Below are 17,284 nucleotides of genomic sequence, written 5' to 3'. Positions count from 1 at the left end.
GACGAACTCGACAATACAAAAACTGTGAGTAAGACGTCGAGATCAGAAATTAAAAAAGGCAAAAAGGCCCAGGGGACGCCACTGCCAACCGGCCATGGCTCAACCCAAATTCACGGTGACCAACAATCGGCACCGAAAAAGGCCCATTCAGTGTCGAGATCGTCCGACTCCGGTCGAGACACCGGCACGCAGCCTCCTCGGGACCGAGAGAGTGCTAAAGAGAAGCATCGACACCGAGAGTTCGGTGTCGACACGGATCGACGCCGAGACAGTGGCGCCGAAGACCATAGAGGCCAAGATTTTTTGGCACAAAAGAAGAGGAAGGTTACCTCGGAGCCGAAAAAACAAACAACAGGGTTTTCGGAGCCGAAAAAAGCACCAACAGACCCAGTTTCAGGCTCCTATACTGAAGAACTTTCTATGTCTTCACAAATGAAAAGACACAGATTCGAACAGGAACTGCAATCCACTGAAGTGGATCACACACAAAAGCGTATCTTTATTCAGCAGGGGACAGGGAAGATCAGTACCCTTCCACCTGTCAAAAGAAAGAGAACTCTTCAGTTTGTAGCACGAGAGGCTCCTCAGCAACAAACAGCAAAGACGGTAACACCTCCTCCCTCGCCTGTAACCCCGGCTTCGCCAACTTACACCCCGTCACATTCGCCAGCTCACACCGCCATGAGCCACGACGACCAAGATCAAGACGCGTGGGACTTGTACGATGCACCAGTGTCTGATAACAGCCCAGACACATACCCAACTAGGCCATCACCACCTGAGGACAGCACAGCCTATTCACAAGTGGTGGCTAGAGCAGCTCAGTTCCATAATGTGGAACTACACTCTGAACAAGTAGAGGATGACTTTTTATTTAACACCCTCTCCTCCACCCACAGCTCCTACCAAAGCCTGCCTATGCTCCCAGGCATGCTTCGCCATGCAAAGGAGATCTTCAAGGAGCCAGTCAAAAGCAGGGCAGTAACGCCTAGAGTGGACAAAAAGTATAAGGCGCCTCCTACGGACCCTGTATTCATCACCTCTCAGCTGCCACCAGATTCTGTGGTGGTAGGGGCTGCCAGAAAACGGGCAAATTCACACACTTCTGGGGATGCACCTCCCCCAGATAAAGAAAGCAGAAAGTTCGATGCAGCCGGGAAGAGGGTCGCTGTCCAGGCAGCAAACCAGTGGCGCATCGCAAACTCACAAGCGCTGCTAGCGCGATACGACAGAGCCCACTGGGATGAGATGCAGCATCTCATTGAACATCTCCCAAAAGATCTACAAAAAAGAGCAAAACAGGTTGTTGAAGAGGGTCAAAACATTTCCAACAATCAAATACGCTCCTCTATGGATGCAGCAGACACAGCCGCCAGGACCATTAATACGTCGGTTACCATCCGTAGGCACGCATGGCTCAGAACGTCTGGATTCAAGCCAGAAATTCAGCAGGCAGTACTTAACATGCCAGTAAACGAAAAACTGCTGTTCGGTCCGGAGGTCGACACAGCCATAGAAAAGGTCAAAAAGGACACTGACACTGCCAAGGCCATGGGCGCACTCTACTCCCCGCAGAGCAGAGGATCTTATACCACCTTTCGCAAAACACCTTTTAGAGGAGGGTTTCGGGGTCAGGCCACACAAGCCAGTACCTCACAGTCCGCACCGTCCACCTACCAGGGACAGTACAGGGGAGGCTTTCGGGGCCAGTATAGAGGAGGGCAATTCCCTAGGAATAGAGGAAGATTTCAAAGCCCCAAAACCACTACCAACAAGCAGTGACTCACACGTCACTCACCCCCCCCCACACAACACCAGTGGGGGGAAGGATAGGTCAATATTACGAAGCATGGGAGGAAATAACTACAGACACATGGGTCCTAGCAATTATCCAACATGGTTATTGCATAGAATTCCTGCAATTCCCTCCAGACATACCACCAAAATCACAAAATTTATCAAAACACCATTCACAGCTTCTAGAGATAGAAGTTCAAGCACTACTGCAAAAAAATGCAATAGAATTAGTACCAAGCACACAAATAAACACAGGAGTTTATTCACTGTACTTCTTGATACCAAAAAAGGACAAAACACTGAGACCAATTCTGGACCTCAGAGTAGTAAACACATTCATCAAATCAGACCACTTTCACATGGTCACACTACAAGAAGTGTTACCATTGCTCAAAAAACACAACTACATGACAACCCTAGACCTCAAAGACGCATATTTCCATATACCAATACATCAATCACACAGAAAATATCTAAGGTTTGTATTCAAAGGAATACATTACCAATTCAAAGTATTGCCTTTCGGTTTAACAACCGCTCCAAGGGTATTCACAAAATGCCTAGCAGTAGTCGCTGCACACATCAGAAGGCAGCAAATACATGTATTCCCGTATCTAGACGACTGGCTAATCAAAACCAGTTCGCTCACTCAATGCTCAAACCACACAAATCAAGTCATACAAACCCTCTACAAACTAGGGTTCACCGTCAACTTTGCAAAATCCAACATTCAGCCAAGCAAAGTACAGCAATATCTAGGAGCCATAATAGACACGACAAAAGGAGTAGCAACGCCAACTCTACAAAGAATTCACAATTTCAACAGAGTCATTCAACACATGTCTCCAAATCAAACAATACAAGCAAGAACAATACTACAGCTCCTAGGCATGATGTCCTCATGCATAGCCATTGTCCCAAACGCAAGACTGCACATGAGGCCCTTACAACAGTGCCTAGCCTCACAGTGGTCTCAAGCACAGGGTCACCTTCTAGATCTGGTGTTAATAGACCGCCAAACTTACCTCTCGCTTCTATGGTGGAACAGTATAAATTTAAACAAAGGGCGGCCTTTCCAAGACCCAGTGCCACAGTACGTAATAACAACCGATGCTTCCATGACAGGGTGGGGAGCACATCTCAATCAACACAACATAAGAGGACAATGGAACATACATCAAACAAAACTGCATATCAATCATCTAGAATTATTAGCAGTTTTTCAAGCACTAAAAGCTTTCCAACCAATCATAACCCACAAATACATCCTTGTCAAAACAGACAACATGACAACGATGTATTATCTAAACAAACAAGGAGGAACACATTCAACGCAGTTAAGCTTATTAGCTCAAAACATATGGAAGTGGGCAATACACCATCAAATTCGCCTCATAGCACAGTTTATTCCAGGGATCCAGAATCAACTGGCAGACAATCTCTCTCGAGATCACCAACAAGTCCACGAATGGGAAATCCACCCACAAATTCTGAACACCTACTTCACACTCTGGGGAACACCTCAAATAGACTTTTTTGCAACAAAAGAGAACGCAAAATGCCAAAACTTCGCGTCCAGATACCCACACAAGCAATCCCAAGGCAATGCCCTATGGATGAACTGGTCAGGAATATTTGCTTACGCTTTTCCTCCTCTCCCTCTCCTCCCTTATCTAGTGAACAAATTGAGTCAAAACAAACTCAAACTCATTTTAATAGCACCAACGTGGGCAAGACAACCCTGGTACACAACACTGCTAGATCTTTCTGTAGTACCCCACATCAAACTGCCGAACAAACCAGATCTGTTAACGCAACACAACCAACAGATCAGACACCCAGATCCAGCATCGCTGAATCTAGCAATCTGGCTCCTGAAATCCTAGAATTCGGACACTTACAACTTAGCCAAGAGTGTATGGAGGTCATAAAGCAGGCCAGAAGGCCATCCACTAGACACTGCTACGCAAGTAAGTGGAAAAGATTTGTTTGTTACTGCCATCATAATCCGATACAACCACTAGACGCAACTCCAAAACATATAGTAAATTACTTGCTCCATTTACAAAAAGCAAAGCTAGCCTTCTCTTCTATTAAAATACACCTTGCAGCAATATCTGCATACCTGCAGACTACCTATTCAACTTCCTTGTATAGGATACCAGTCATCAAAGCATTCATAGAAGGTCTTAAAAGAATTATACCACCAAGAACACCACCTGTTCCTTCATGGAACCTAAACGTGGTCCTAACAAGACTCATGGGCCCACCTTTTGAACCCATGCACTCTTGCGGAATACAATTCCTAACCTGGAAAGTTGCCTTTCTCATCGCCATTACATCTCTGAGAAGAGTAAGTGAAATTCAAGCGTTCACAACACAGGAACCTTTTATACAAATACATAAAAATAAGGTCGTCCTACGACCTAATCCAAAAATGTTACCAAAAGTTATTTCACCGTTCCATCTAAATCAAACGGTAGAACTACCTGTTTTTTTCCCACAGCCAGATTCTGTGGCTGAAAGAGCACTACATACATTAGATGTCAAAAGAGCATTAATGTACTACATTGACAGAACAAAGAACATCAGAAAGACTAAACAGCTATTTATTGCATTCCAAAAACCTCATGCAGGTAACCCAATATCAAAACAAGGTATAGCCAGATGGATTGTTAAATGCATCCAAATCTGCTACCTTAAAGCAAAAAGACAACTGCCCATTACTCCCAGGGCACATTCAACAAGGAAAAAAGGTGCTTCAATGGCCTTTTTAGGAAACATCCCAATGCATGAAATATGTAAGGCAGCCACATGGTCTACGCCTCACACATTCACCAAACACTACTGTATAGATGTGCTATCCGCACAACAAGCCGCAGTAGGTCAAGCTGTATTAAGAACTCTATTTCAGACAACTTCTACTCCTACAGGCTAAACCACCGCTTAGGGGGAAATAACTGCTTACTAGTCTATGCAGACCATGTGTATCTACAGCGACAGATGCCATCGAACTGAAAATGTCACTTACCCAGTGTACATCTGTTCGTGGCATCAGTCGCTGAGATTCACATGGGCCCACCCACCTCCCCGGAAGCCTGTAGCAGTTCAGAAGTTCCCTTCAATTTTGTACATTTGTATATATATTATTTAAACCTTTAATAGGTACATACTTACACATTTCATTGCGCGGGCACTATTACTATAGTACAACTCCTACCTCACCCTCTGCGGGGAAAACAATCGAAGATGGAGTCGACGCCCATGCGCAATGAGCACAGAAGGAGGAGTCACTCGGTCCAATGACTCGAAAACACTTCTTCGAAGAAAAACAACTTGTAACACTCCGACCCAACACCAGATGGCGAGCTATGCAGACCATGTGAATCTCAGCGACTGATGCCACGAACAGATGTACACTGGGTAAGTGACATTTTCATTCCTGCACCCTAATGTTCAGCCCTAATGTTCCAATCTATTGGAACACACCCTAAAGGTGTATGCCGGTGCTTTTCCAAGTGATCTTAAGCAGTTTTGACCTCATTTTGCCAGCCTTTAATTCAGTGGTGGGAAACATATTTAGCGGAGCCTTAACACCCTGAAATGATTCTGCTTGCTATATAGCAACAAGCAAAGTGTCCAAGCTGGTAATGTTAAAGAGGTTGGTGGAAATATTCTTCAACTTACTGATGCAGTAGAACTTCACATCACAACCACATTAGTTAGTCACCTTTCCCGTTTTTTTTTGTTGTGGCTATTCCTCTTACCATAACTGGATGGGCGTTTGTGCATGCTTAATGATAAAACAGCTCTCCTGGAAGCATGTCTTCCAGCACAGCCAGATGAATGGTGCCTAGACTGATTCACTCCAACTAACAGGTCTCACGATGCCGGTCATATTTGTAAACAGATGGGTCTTAAGCTTCTTTCTAAATGCCAGCAGAGAGATGGAATGTCGAATTTGAGTAGAAGAATGAGCCAAATACTAGGGACCTAAATAGAAAATTATAGGCCAGTCCTTGGTGCTAAGATTGCAGTGTGGAATATTCAGAATAGTCTGATTTAAATATTTTATACCCTTGAGGTCAGATATAGTGGTGCCAGATGACGAAGCACTTAAATGCTTCTCAGGTCACCTTGAATCGGAAGAGTTCAGCCACGGAAAACCAACTAAAAAGCTTCCTTGTTCTGAGCTATTTGGAATCTTGAAATCTCTTCCTTTTTATAAGCTGTAATAAAAGGCATATCAGTAACAAATGTGAATGTATGATTGTACCAACCACCAATGCCAAATGGTATTTGAACAAGAGGGTTAGGGTGGACTTACGCATGCCTGTGTCCAAAATGCAGCTACTCACTACAGCTATTACCTCAGAGGACAATGTAGCCTGATCTTCAATAATAATACCTATGTGTTTCACTTTATCTGCCCAGACAAGTTGCAGACCCACAAAGCTCCAGAAGCTTCAACGTTGAATGTTTTTGTTTGTTCATGGACTCAAGAATGAAGGTGTGCAGTTTTAGAGTTGTTGAGTTCCCACAAATTGGCAGTAATGAAAGATAAAATGTTATGCAAGGTTAATTTTGAGTCTTTGGAGGGGGATTAAGCTCTAATGTAGAATGGAGTGTCCTCAGTACATGACCATTAAGCCTTATTTCCCGTTCTCTTAATTTAAGATCAGAATCAACGTTATCTAACCTTGTAGCAGGAAGAAATAACTTTTGGTAAGAACTGTTGTCCACCCTTGAATATCTTGACCTTTTAATCTGTTCAGTGTATAATTGTAATATATAGAGCTCTTGTGCTGATTTACAACAATGGTATCATGTGTGTGTTGGAAGCATTGACCAACTCCTAAAAGATATACAATATTGTAAGTTAGCTGAGACTGACAAGCAGACTCTTAAACAGCCTCGGTGATACCAGTAGAAAATGTGATCTAATGACTACTGAGGGCTCATTTCATTGTATTATTGCTAACGCTGTGAACGTATTTCTGTGCATCATATGATTGTATGAGTTCATTTTTGGATAGACAACCTTAACCTTTTCATATGCTGTCTAGCATATTGGAAATGTCAGAGGTGAGTGAGAGTTTAGTTAGTACACTGAATAAGTTTGTCAGACTATAACCAAGTGGTCTCTTGTCATTTGTGTTCCGCACAAACAGTAAAAAATTACCTGAAACATATTTTACTGTACACTGCACAGCATTGTCAGTAATGTGTGAAAAGAGTTTACTTACCTAGTAAGTATGTTTTTGGAACCTTTTCACAAGAACAGGATCAGTATTCATCTTTCTAGTTTGGAGAGTACCAGTAGTGTGGAGATAAAGCGAGAAAATGTTCTAAGTGATTTTGGAAAACCTCAGTTGGAAATTGTGTAAATCCTATGAGGATGTTTTTGGGCATTATATTTCTTCAAACAAATAAAGGGTCCGATATGTGTTGCGATATATAACCAGTAATTGGCACATAGTATTGAATTCTGTATTTAAATGGAAACTTAGTTTTGCTTCCTTCACCAACCTTCTTTACCTTTTTTCTTTCAGTGCATGCAAGATATGGGAAATACCAAGGCAAGAGTTTTGTATGAGGCAAATCTACCAGAAAACTTTAGAAGACCTCAAACTGACCAGTATCCTTTTGGCATTTAAATGTTAAAGAAAAAAATGAAATGACCTGTGCAACAATTTTCGATATTATTGTTCTAGAATGGGAAGTCCATTCATATTGCTTGAAGGAAGGTTCTCTTCCAGGTATTCACCACACTGTTATATACCACAGGCAAAATCAGTTTCCGTCCTGTCAGTGTAGTTATACTTGTACATTCTCTATTTATTGTGAGCCTATTATCTCTTTTGTGTACAAGAGGTCAGCACTTCTCCTGAATACCAGTGTGCTTTGCCTTTTCAATAAAAAACATCCACACATTTCTATTTCAGAAATAAGCATATTGTGATCATCTCCAGATTATTTGTTCACCCTGCCTGTCACTGATTTTTTTATACATGTTCTACAAGACGTTTCCAACCTGTACGTTAAAACCTGTGATTTTCAACATGCCTTCCGACAGCACCTGCTGGCTATACATTTTCTCCTCTGCATGTCAATGCCCATTTAAATGTAGAGACCCCTACCCACCACCGTCCTTAGTAATCCTTAAAATGGGCTAATTCACTGAGATATTTTTCTCATTCCAAACACTCAAAAGTTACCCTTTTCTATGGTCTTCACTCTATAACCAAACCAATTGTCTGCTTTCTCGTAAGCTTCATCTTCATTTGCAATATCTAACTAACACCTTAATCTGCACAAACCTAAATATATATATCACTGCATTGATGCATTTCACCTCACACCCACTACAACAATCCTATGTGGGTGCATTGTGATTCTGCACCGTTGCTGCAGTGGATACTAAAATGTCCCTCTGATGATATCTGCAAACCATTAATATGAAAGAACAGTTTTTTTGGTTGCACGGCTCTGATCCCAACACCTTTTTAAAAAGTGAACTGATTGTTATAGTGGATCTGAAGGATGCTTATTTTCGTATCACTTTAGAGAATATCCTAGGGAAATCCCTTATGTTTGTCTTGGAGATGTAGTCTAACCATGATAAGGACATTCTATTGAATCTGAACTAAGTCAGACTATTTGCCAAAATGTTACTTCAGATGAAAGCCAATACAGATGTAATATACATGGAAGTACCTACCCTTCCTCTCCCCCGATCCACTAATTCATATTGTGATCAGCCTTAGCAGTTAGGGTTCCAGTACCTGTACACCTTATGATTCGGGCACTCAACTTGGCACATCATTCCCATCTGCTCCACCCGCAGTATCATTGTGGACCACTTTAGTATATCTTCTATTGCTCTTTCATCCGAAGTTCCTTGACTAATGACCACTATCTGGTCTCGCTTTTCTAGTCTGTCTTCTTTATTTCATCCATTTTATCGTCACGCGCTTCTTTGGCTGTACCAATCCCAGAATAGCAAACCTATGCTGCATTTTCTTATCCCAGGGTTTGTGTATGATGCCTAATATGCAGTGTTTAATGGTAGCACTGATTTGAATGTTTGTAATCAATGTGTAGCTATGCACTACCTGATCCAATTATGCATTGACCTCAACATAGGTTCATACCATGTGTGCAAATGTGGTCTCACAGGCCCCATATCTAGGGCACATCAGAGATCTAAGTGGATAGAGTTTGTGCAGCTTAAGGGCACTTCTCTCACCAGCACACATGCCTCTTTCCTTTCCCCATCTCTCTACTGTCCCCAGAGATCTGTCTTCCATAGCAGGTGTGTGTGTAAGAGGGACTTGACTCTCTTCTTTCAAAGCACTGTACATGTATGTTATCTGCCTACGGCATTCTCCCATCTCCAACTGCGTGTTTATCATGTCTGTGACAGCAGGGGCACTATGGGACTCTCACCATGCTTCTGTGGCTGTTTTAGCCAGTTTAGCGAATTGTAAACATCTGACCTCAGTGGAGCTGTTCGAGGCAAAGGGGGCCTTGAGTGAAGGCTGATCTGACTATTTGCAAGGATACATTTTAGTTATTACATCACTTCACTAAAACCCCTAATTGATATTTATTTTTGTATTCATTTTTCATACATTAAATAAGTTCTTTGAGGTTAAATTACAAGCAGCAGTGATGAACATTGATTGAGATTAATTTAAGCACTCCACCTATCACTTGTTTCTATTCTTCATTGTTACTCCTTAAGGCAGACGAGTAAGCCTAGTTGTGGGTCCTGTGCTTACTGTGCCTCTGAAATCAAGCTGCACCCGATTTGAAGACCCTCAAAGAGGCTGAATCTGGTCTTAGGTTCCTTGTGTTCTGGGAGGGAAAAGACCAGGCCTGGCAATTTGGGCTGGACCTTTCCTATTGGAGCAGGACCAGGGCTTCTTTGCATATGTCTGAGTCAAATATGAGGTGACATGGTGGACAAAAAAAACAATGGGCTAGGATGCAGCCCGAGTGAAGACTGATATTAATTCAAGCAATCCATTTCTATTTAAATTCTTAGGTATTTATCACCAAAGACATGCTGTCTCACGGATGAGCCATATAGTGTGAGTGAGTTTGTCATCCCGAGAGGCTTGAATGCCTGCCCCTTATCCTCCATCCTGCTAATGTACCAGTACTGAGCAATAAATGTAACAAGAGGTGACCGGCTTATCCCAAATGACAGGAAGTCCAACAGTCTAGTTTGGCATGCCCTTTGAATATCCACAACTAGAAGGGTGCAGCATTTCATGTTGCTGCCACATCTGCAGATTCTGGTGTCTTTCTCACCGTTGTCAGAGCAGTGACTTCCGCAGTAGCCCATGCAGAAAGATCGCTCATACAAATGGGGCAGGTTGTTGCAGGGGGTGGACACTGGCATTTATTTGTTTCACCAAGATATATGTTGTATCATCAGCCTTTGCCCCAGAGCAAGAGAGAGAAAAAAGAAAAAGGGAGAAAGGAAGAAGAGAAAACTGAAAAAGTGCAAATAGAGAAAGAAGGGATGTGTGATAAAGAGGAAGTGTGGGAAGGTACTGCTGGCACTGTTTTTGGGAAACCTCCTGTTTATTCATCATTTCATACCTTGAATCCTTACGCAGTGTGCAGTCTTGGGTGTGATTTCTCTATCAGGATTATAAAACGGCATGCATGTAGGTTCCATTGGTGTAACTTAAATTCAGAGGTGTGATTACTATGCAATGAGACTGCAATTAATCCTGTCATCAGGTTCTAGATTTTACCATGGAATCCATGGAATAGTTTGGTGCTATGGTGCCTGTCTATGAAGTTGTCACATAGTTGTTGCCAAATACATTTCTTCTGTTTCCTGAAGAAAGCATTTAATTCATGTAGAGCAATTTTGACAATGTTCTCTTGGAACAACTCTGGGGACAGAGCTCTCTCATGAGTACGGTGTGGTCTCTTAACGTCTCTAGTTACTACTAGACTCACCCCCAAATACTCTGAAAAGACTGTTCCTTCTGCTCTTGCTTATCCTTAAACCCAGCTAGTCCTGCTTGTTGAATATATTTCTGGTGTTCACGTCTCAGCGTTACCTCCTGACTGGGACTGCGATGAAAATGTATCAGATGCCATTTTATAATGTTGCTAATTTGCATCCCTACTATGTTATCCTAAATGATGTCCAACCTCTGCCTCCTGGTTCACAATATATTGAAATTTTTGTGTGCGCTCACCCTTTTTAACTACTTTGACCACAATTGCCCTGCTTGCGCCTCTAGTACCGCAACTACCCTTCTCTTCTTGCGCACCAAAGCACTCAAACACTCACCACTGCACGCACCATCTCCTGAGCAACCACGTCATACTGACCTAAGATGTGGTCTTCAGCAAAGCGTTACTTACCTTTCCACATGATTTGAAGACACCACCGCTGGCTACATCTTCTGCACGAATTAACATGACCATGCTTCCCCCGGCCCACTGTTCTCGTTGTGATGAATTCTCACACCACTGTGCCACCTACTGGGGAAAAAACAATTATATTAAAATTAAAACTATATACAACACATTAGTGGTGAAAATGGTTATTTCTCAAACGTGTTCTGTTTTAATTGACAATATTTTTATGGATCAAATCTGTTTATTGATTTTCAATTATAAAACATCGCATATAAACCACATCTCAGTGTGCCAATAGGCTCATAGTTAGCTTACTTCATGCGAAACAATAAGGAAAAAAATCAAGAAATATTCAATACAAAATACAACAGTATTTCCCCACGACTGGCTATTAGTGCAAAAATCAGACAATCTCAGGCTCCTTTACAATATAATCCTGGTCATCCCCTTAAAAGTTCACTCTCTATACTCAAGTCAAATTCAGAACCCTCAAATAGGTTGGGCATGTCAATTCAGAAAACTCCCCAGATAGAATACGCAAGTATGGTTGCCAGAGTTCTTTAAAGTCCCCACTCTGATGCAGCGAGGTCAGGGTGAGCTTTTCCATAGCGAGGATAAACCAGAGCTTATGTAGCCATGAAATCGTTGTCTGGATCTGTTCAGACCCGCACACGGAGAGCAACAATTGTATTGCGTCATTTAAAGCTAAAGCCATCTGCCGTCCCCTCAATGACCTCAGGGGAAAAGGTGATAGGGTTGGGAAGGCCCAGCAAAATGTATGCAGGGAATCTGGGTATCTGAGTGTCAAAAGCCATGTCAACAGTGTGCACTATGTACTTCCAGTACCGGTGTAGCTTGGGACAGTGCCATAATAGATGCACAAGCGACCCTCCCCTTCCCCCCCCCCCCCTCACCCCCTCCAACAAAGACTAGATTTAGCGTGATCCCAGGCATGAATCCTTGTTGGGGTGTAATACCAGGAGGTGGCCACTTTATAAGCTGTCTCTGTACCTGCTGCGTTATAAGCTGTGTGGTGCGCTCTATAAAAAACACTCTCCCACTCATCCTCCGATAACTCTCTCCCCAACTCCGTCTCCCATCTCAGTTGACCCTTAGTCTTGGGCAGGTGGGCCTCCCCTCGCAAGAGGGCATAGAGTTCAGAAACCACTCGCTTATCGCCCTTTTTTGGGAGAATCCATTTTTCAAACGGTGTTAACGGCCTGTCAATTAATGCTCTATTGGCTGGTAGCAGGGCCCAATGTCGAATTTGATAGTACATCATCCTATCCGCCTCGGTTAGACCATATGTCTCCCTAAGCTGGTCAAAGGGGATAACCCCCCTGCTCGTCGAATAAGTATCCCACCCTTTTACAACCTCCCTCATACCATCGACGCAATGCTGCAGGCTGTAGTCCCGGACCAAAATCAGGATTCGCACCCAAGGGGGTCAGTGGGGACGGGAAGGTCTTCAAGCCCCCTCTGCCAGCGACCCGGTCCCACACCTTCATCGAAACCTCCATGACCGGGGATATGTACAGCCCCTGTGCTTTGTGACGACGCCTAAGCCAGGGTTCCTTCCGTATGTGAGAGCCGGCCACCGCCTGATCCATGAAACACCAATGCTTCTCAGAAGACGGACGGCTCCATTCCAAGAGGAAACACAATTGTGAAGCTTGGAAGTATCGAAGGAGGCAAGGGACTGCCAACCCACCCTGCCGCTTAGGACGATACAGCACCTGTCGTGGTAGTCGCGCCGCCTTCCCTACCCATATGAATCTTAGAACCGCCGATTGGAGGGTCGCTAACGTTCGTGACGGAGGCTCCAGCGGAAGCGCTTGAAACAATTACAATATACGTGGTAAGATGGTCATCTTAACTGCCGACAACCTGCCCAGCGAGGACAATTTAAGCCTCCACCATGTCTCTAGGTCGCGCTGCACCTCCCGGGTCAATTTCACATAATTCAACGACGCCGTACGGGCAGCTGTGGAACCCAGCTCTATCCCCAGGTATGGAAGCCCCGAGGGAGACCATATGGAATGGAATCGGGCCCTCAGGTCCCGTTCATGCTCAGCACTGATAAACTTGCCCATGGCCTGCGATTTTAGCATGTTCATTCAGAACCCCGAGACCCGACCAAATTCCTCTAAGACATCCATTAGCGGCGGCAGTGAGGTCATAGGCTCCGCCAAGGTAAGGATGACGTCGTCCGCGTATAACGATATTAGACGCTCGTACCCCCCAAACCTCACACCCATAATCTGAGGGTCGTCCCGGAGCCTCTGTGCCAAAGGCTCCATGTAAAGCGCGAACAGGAGGGGTGAGAGCGGACAGCCCTGCCTAGTCCCCCTCTGGACCGCAAAGGGTAAAGAGAGCGTCCCATTAACTCGCATCGCCGCTCGAGACGCCTGATAAATGCAGACAATCCATGCCATAAAGCCTGGACCCAGTCCGAAGCGCTCAAGCACCTTAAACAGGTACGGCCAGAAAACCCTGTCGAACGCCTTTCCAGCATCGATAGACAGCAAGAGCGCTTCCCTACGAGAGCGCTCCGTTTTATCCAGTAGATGGAGCAGTCTCTTGGTATTATTGCTACACTGCCTGTGCGGTATAAACCCCGCCTGCTCAGGATCCACCAGTCCCGGCATATAATAATTGAGACGGTGTGCCAAGATGCCAGTAAATAGTTTGGCATCGATAGTCAGGAGGGAAATCGGCCTGTACGAGGTGCACTCCTCAGGGTCCTTCCCCGGTTTCGGGATAACCACGATAGTGGCATCCAACATGCTAGGCGTGAGGGTGCCCGTTTGACGAAAGGAATTAAAGAGTCGAACTAGTTTGTGAGTGGTGGCTCCTGCCGGCTGGACCCAGGTGCGGTCCCTAACGGGGAGGAAGTTGCGGAGCGGCATCGGACGGAGACTCTGGTGGCCCTGTGGGACTGAGCTGGCGAGTCTTGACCAGGTCTGTGCGAAATGGCGATGGCAAAATCAAAACGTGAGCGCTCAGTGAGGGACATGCTTGCCGGAACGCGCCTGACATCGGGGATTGCGTCGGAGGAGGTGTCTGGGACAAGGGCCCTGGAGAGCCGGGCGGAGATGGACTCAAAGGAGAGCTCTCCTGTTACGAAGGGCTTTTTGACCTCCCTGTTTGATTCGCTCCAGGGCAATATTCAAGAGCTGCGTGGGGACATCTCACAGGAGGTGAGGGAGCTGCGAGGAGAGGTTTCCTCCTTGGGTGAACGTGTATCGCAGCTAGATAATGAGATTCCTCGTGGCGAAGAGGTGGCGGGACTGCAGCAGGAGGTAGTCCGCCTCCGTGAGCAGCAGGATCTCCTCCAGATGGCGTTTGAGGACTTGGAAAACCACTTGAGGCGACAAAATATTCGTATTAGAGGGGCCCGGTTGGTGCAGAAAAGGAGGACATTGGAGGCTACGTGGTGGACTTGTTACGCCCCTTGCTGGGCCCGGAGGAGACGCAGGAGGTGGTCCTGGATCGGGTCCATCGGGTTGGGCGTGCTGGGGGCCCCGGAGACCGCCCCCCAGACATCCTAGCTTGCCTCCATAACTTTGTTCTTAAAGAAAAGATTCTGCAGCGGGCCCACAGTCTTCAGCACGTAGCCTTTCGAGGGCATGATTTACAGCTATTCCACGATCTATCTGTGCGGACCCTGCAGAGGCGGAGAGAATTCAAACTGATCACAGTCTACCCTCACCAATCAATCCACCCCCCACCCCACTCTAATCCAACACAACTCACTTCCATCCAGTACAACCCACTCCAGTCCAATCCACCACAATACAATCCTCCCCACCCAATCTAGTCTAATCAACCACAGTCCAATCCACCCTAATCAACCACAGTCCAATCCACCCTAATCCAATTTATCACAATAAATCCAATCCACCAACCCCACCCTAATCGACCCCACTCAATCCAATCCACTCCACTCTCTCTACTCAATCCAATCCACCCCACCCAATCTGATCTACCCCAATCCACCTTCATCTGATCCACCCCACTCAAATACATTCCCTCCAGTCCACCCAACTCAATCCACCCCACTCAAATCCACCCCACTCAAATCCACCCCACCCTACTTTGCTCCAATCCACCCCACCCATCCCAGTTCAGTCCATCACACCACACTCCAATCCAATCCATTAAGTCTACCCCACTCCAATTCACCCTACTCCAACCCACACCAGCCCTATCCACCCCATTCCAGTGCAATTCACCCAGTTCCAATGAATCCAATCGAATCCACTCCAGTCCACCCCACTCCTATCACTCCAATCCAAACCAACCACCCCAATCTAGCCCACCACACTCAAATCCATCCCAATCCAATCCACCTTACCCCATTTCAATCACTTTACTACAGTCCACTCACATCAATCCACCCCACTACCTCAGTCCTCTTCAACCCACACCACCCTATTCTACTCCACGACACACTCTCCCATTGAACCACTGAACTCTACTCAGCTGAACTTTACAATACTCTACGACATACGACCAAATCCACTCTACGACACTGTAATCCCCTATTTACTCCGACACTCCACTAACCTTTTAGCCATGCTGAACAGCAGCCACGTTGGTGTACAACATGGCAAAACCCATTGCCAAACCTAATAGCTCTTATACAGGCGAGACTTATTACTTTGCCAATGCTTGTTGTGTGTTGCCCTCTATTCATGGTTGGGTGACATTTGCTTTTCCTTCCCTTGATGTTCAGTGTATGTTGTGTAGTTTGGTTGTGTGTTGCCTTTCCTTTGCTATGTGAAGATGTGTTGTAATTCAGAAGATTGTTTAATATTGCATTGAGATTCCAATTAATGTTGTGACCAGGTTCTAAATTTGTTTACCTTGGAATCCATGGAGTCTGCTGGGGCAGTGATGCCTGACCTAAGGTGTCACTGGGTTGTTACCAAATAAACCTTTTCTGTTTCCTGGAAAAAGTCATTTTCATCATTTACAAGAGTCATGTAGTAAAATGACACTGTTCCCTCACCTGCCCTTTTCTCAACTTATTTAACTAAGTTACATTTCACACGGTGTACAAGGCATTTTTTGCAGCAGGACAGCACAGCACAGCATGTCGTAGAAGATCATACAACCCACTCTTGCTTCAGTTTTTCGAGCCCTTTGTGTGAAACCGAGGGACATTCTCGCAGCTGATAACATCGCGCTATGGTAGTTTTAAGAGCTCATAATCAGCATCTGATAATAATTTTAAATTATCAATTATTTTCTTTTGGTTGTATTTTGAAGAGACTGCATCTTTGAAGTCCTCCACAGCCACAAACCCTAAGAGAGACCCGTATCAAATTCAGTTCAATACCCCCAGTGCAGCCCTAATAGGTCATTGTGTTTTTTAAGCGCTGCTGTTGACACAGGGCTGGCACATAGCACTGTGAAAATGTTTAAGTGTAATTTATCTTGTGGGATCGGGTTCATTATAGGCTGCACGTATCTCTGCACGACAAATGATGAAAGTTTTACATTGGGCTTTCTAGTATTAGAATTCTGGGTCTTATCAGAAAATTTTAATTACTTGAGTTCGCTGAGATTTATTGTGCAGCAGAGCTAATCAACAGTTCTGTCCCTTTGAGGGCGCCTGCACTTTTCAACGTTATCCTCTCTCAATAGAATGTGCCTGAAAACAGACGATTTCATGCTTTGGGATCTGATAGTAATTTCATTGTCTACAAAGCGGTACCTTTGTGTAGGAAAATATTAAATGGTAGAACCGATCTGTGGACGTGAGCTCTTGCAGGATGAGTAGCAAAGCATCTTGATGGTTACAAATATTGTTTGTACGTGTTGACCGTTACAATTCGCTAAAGTTGAAACTTTATACAGAACTTGAGTTCCACGTCTTACTGCTTTTAGCCCTTGGGGGTCCAATCTCTGAACAATTTGTTTGTTCATCTGTGACCGAGAAAGGTAATTAGTTTGGTTTTTTTCATGAAGAAAATGACTACCCAAAAGGGAAGCTGTTGCCTTAAGATAACGTGAACTAGTTGCCAGAGGTTTATGCGCGTTACTTCAAATTGTCACTTGTGTCCATGATGTAGCCAGCGTGTGCCCG

At 44.7% G+C, this 17,284-nt stretch overlaps 1 protein-coding gene across 2 annotated transcripts in view; it reads left to right on the top strand.

The window, feature by feature from the left end:
• Positions 1 to 17,284, top strand: part of SMAP1 (small ArfGAP 1) — a 677,565-nt gene that overhangs the window by 203,242 nt on the left and 457,039 nt on the right. For both annotated transcript variants that reach the window (XM_069235712.1, XM_069235710.1), the window contains exon 3: positions 7,350 to 7,435. In XM_069235712.1, coding sequence (XP_069091813.1) covers positions 7,350 to 7,435 — 86 coding nt within the window. The remainder of the gene's footprint in view (positions 1 to 7,349; positions 7,436 to 17,284) is intronic.

The sequence above is a fragment of the Pleurodeles waltl genome, chromosome 5 (assembly GCF_031143425.1).
Source record: "Pleurodeles waltl isolate 20211129_DDA chromosome 5, aPleWal1.hap1.20221129, whole genome shotgun sequence".
Classification (NCBI taxonomy): Eukaryota; Metazoa; Chordata; class Amphibia; order Caudata; family Salamandridae; genus Pleurodeles; species Pleurodeles waltl.
Note: the sequence above shows the minus strand (reverse complement) of the source record. Positions and strands in the feature narration are given on the sequence as shown.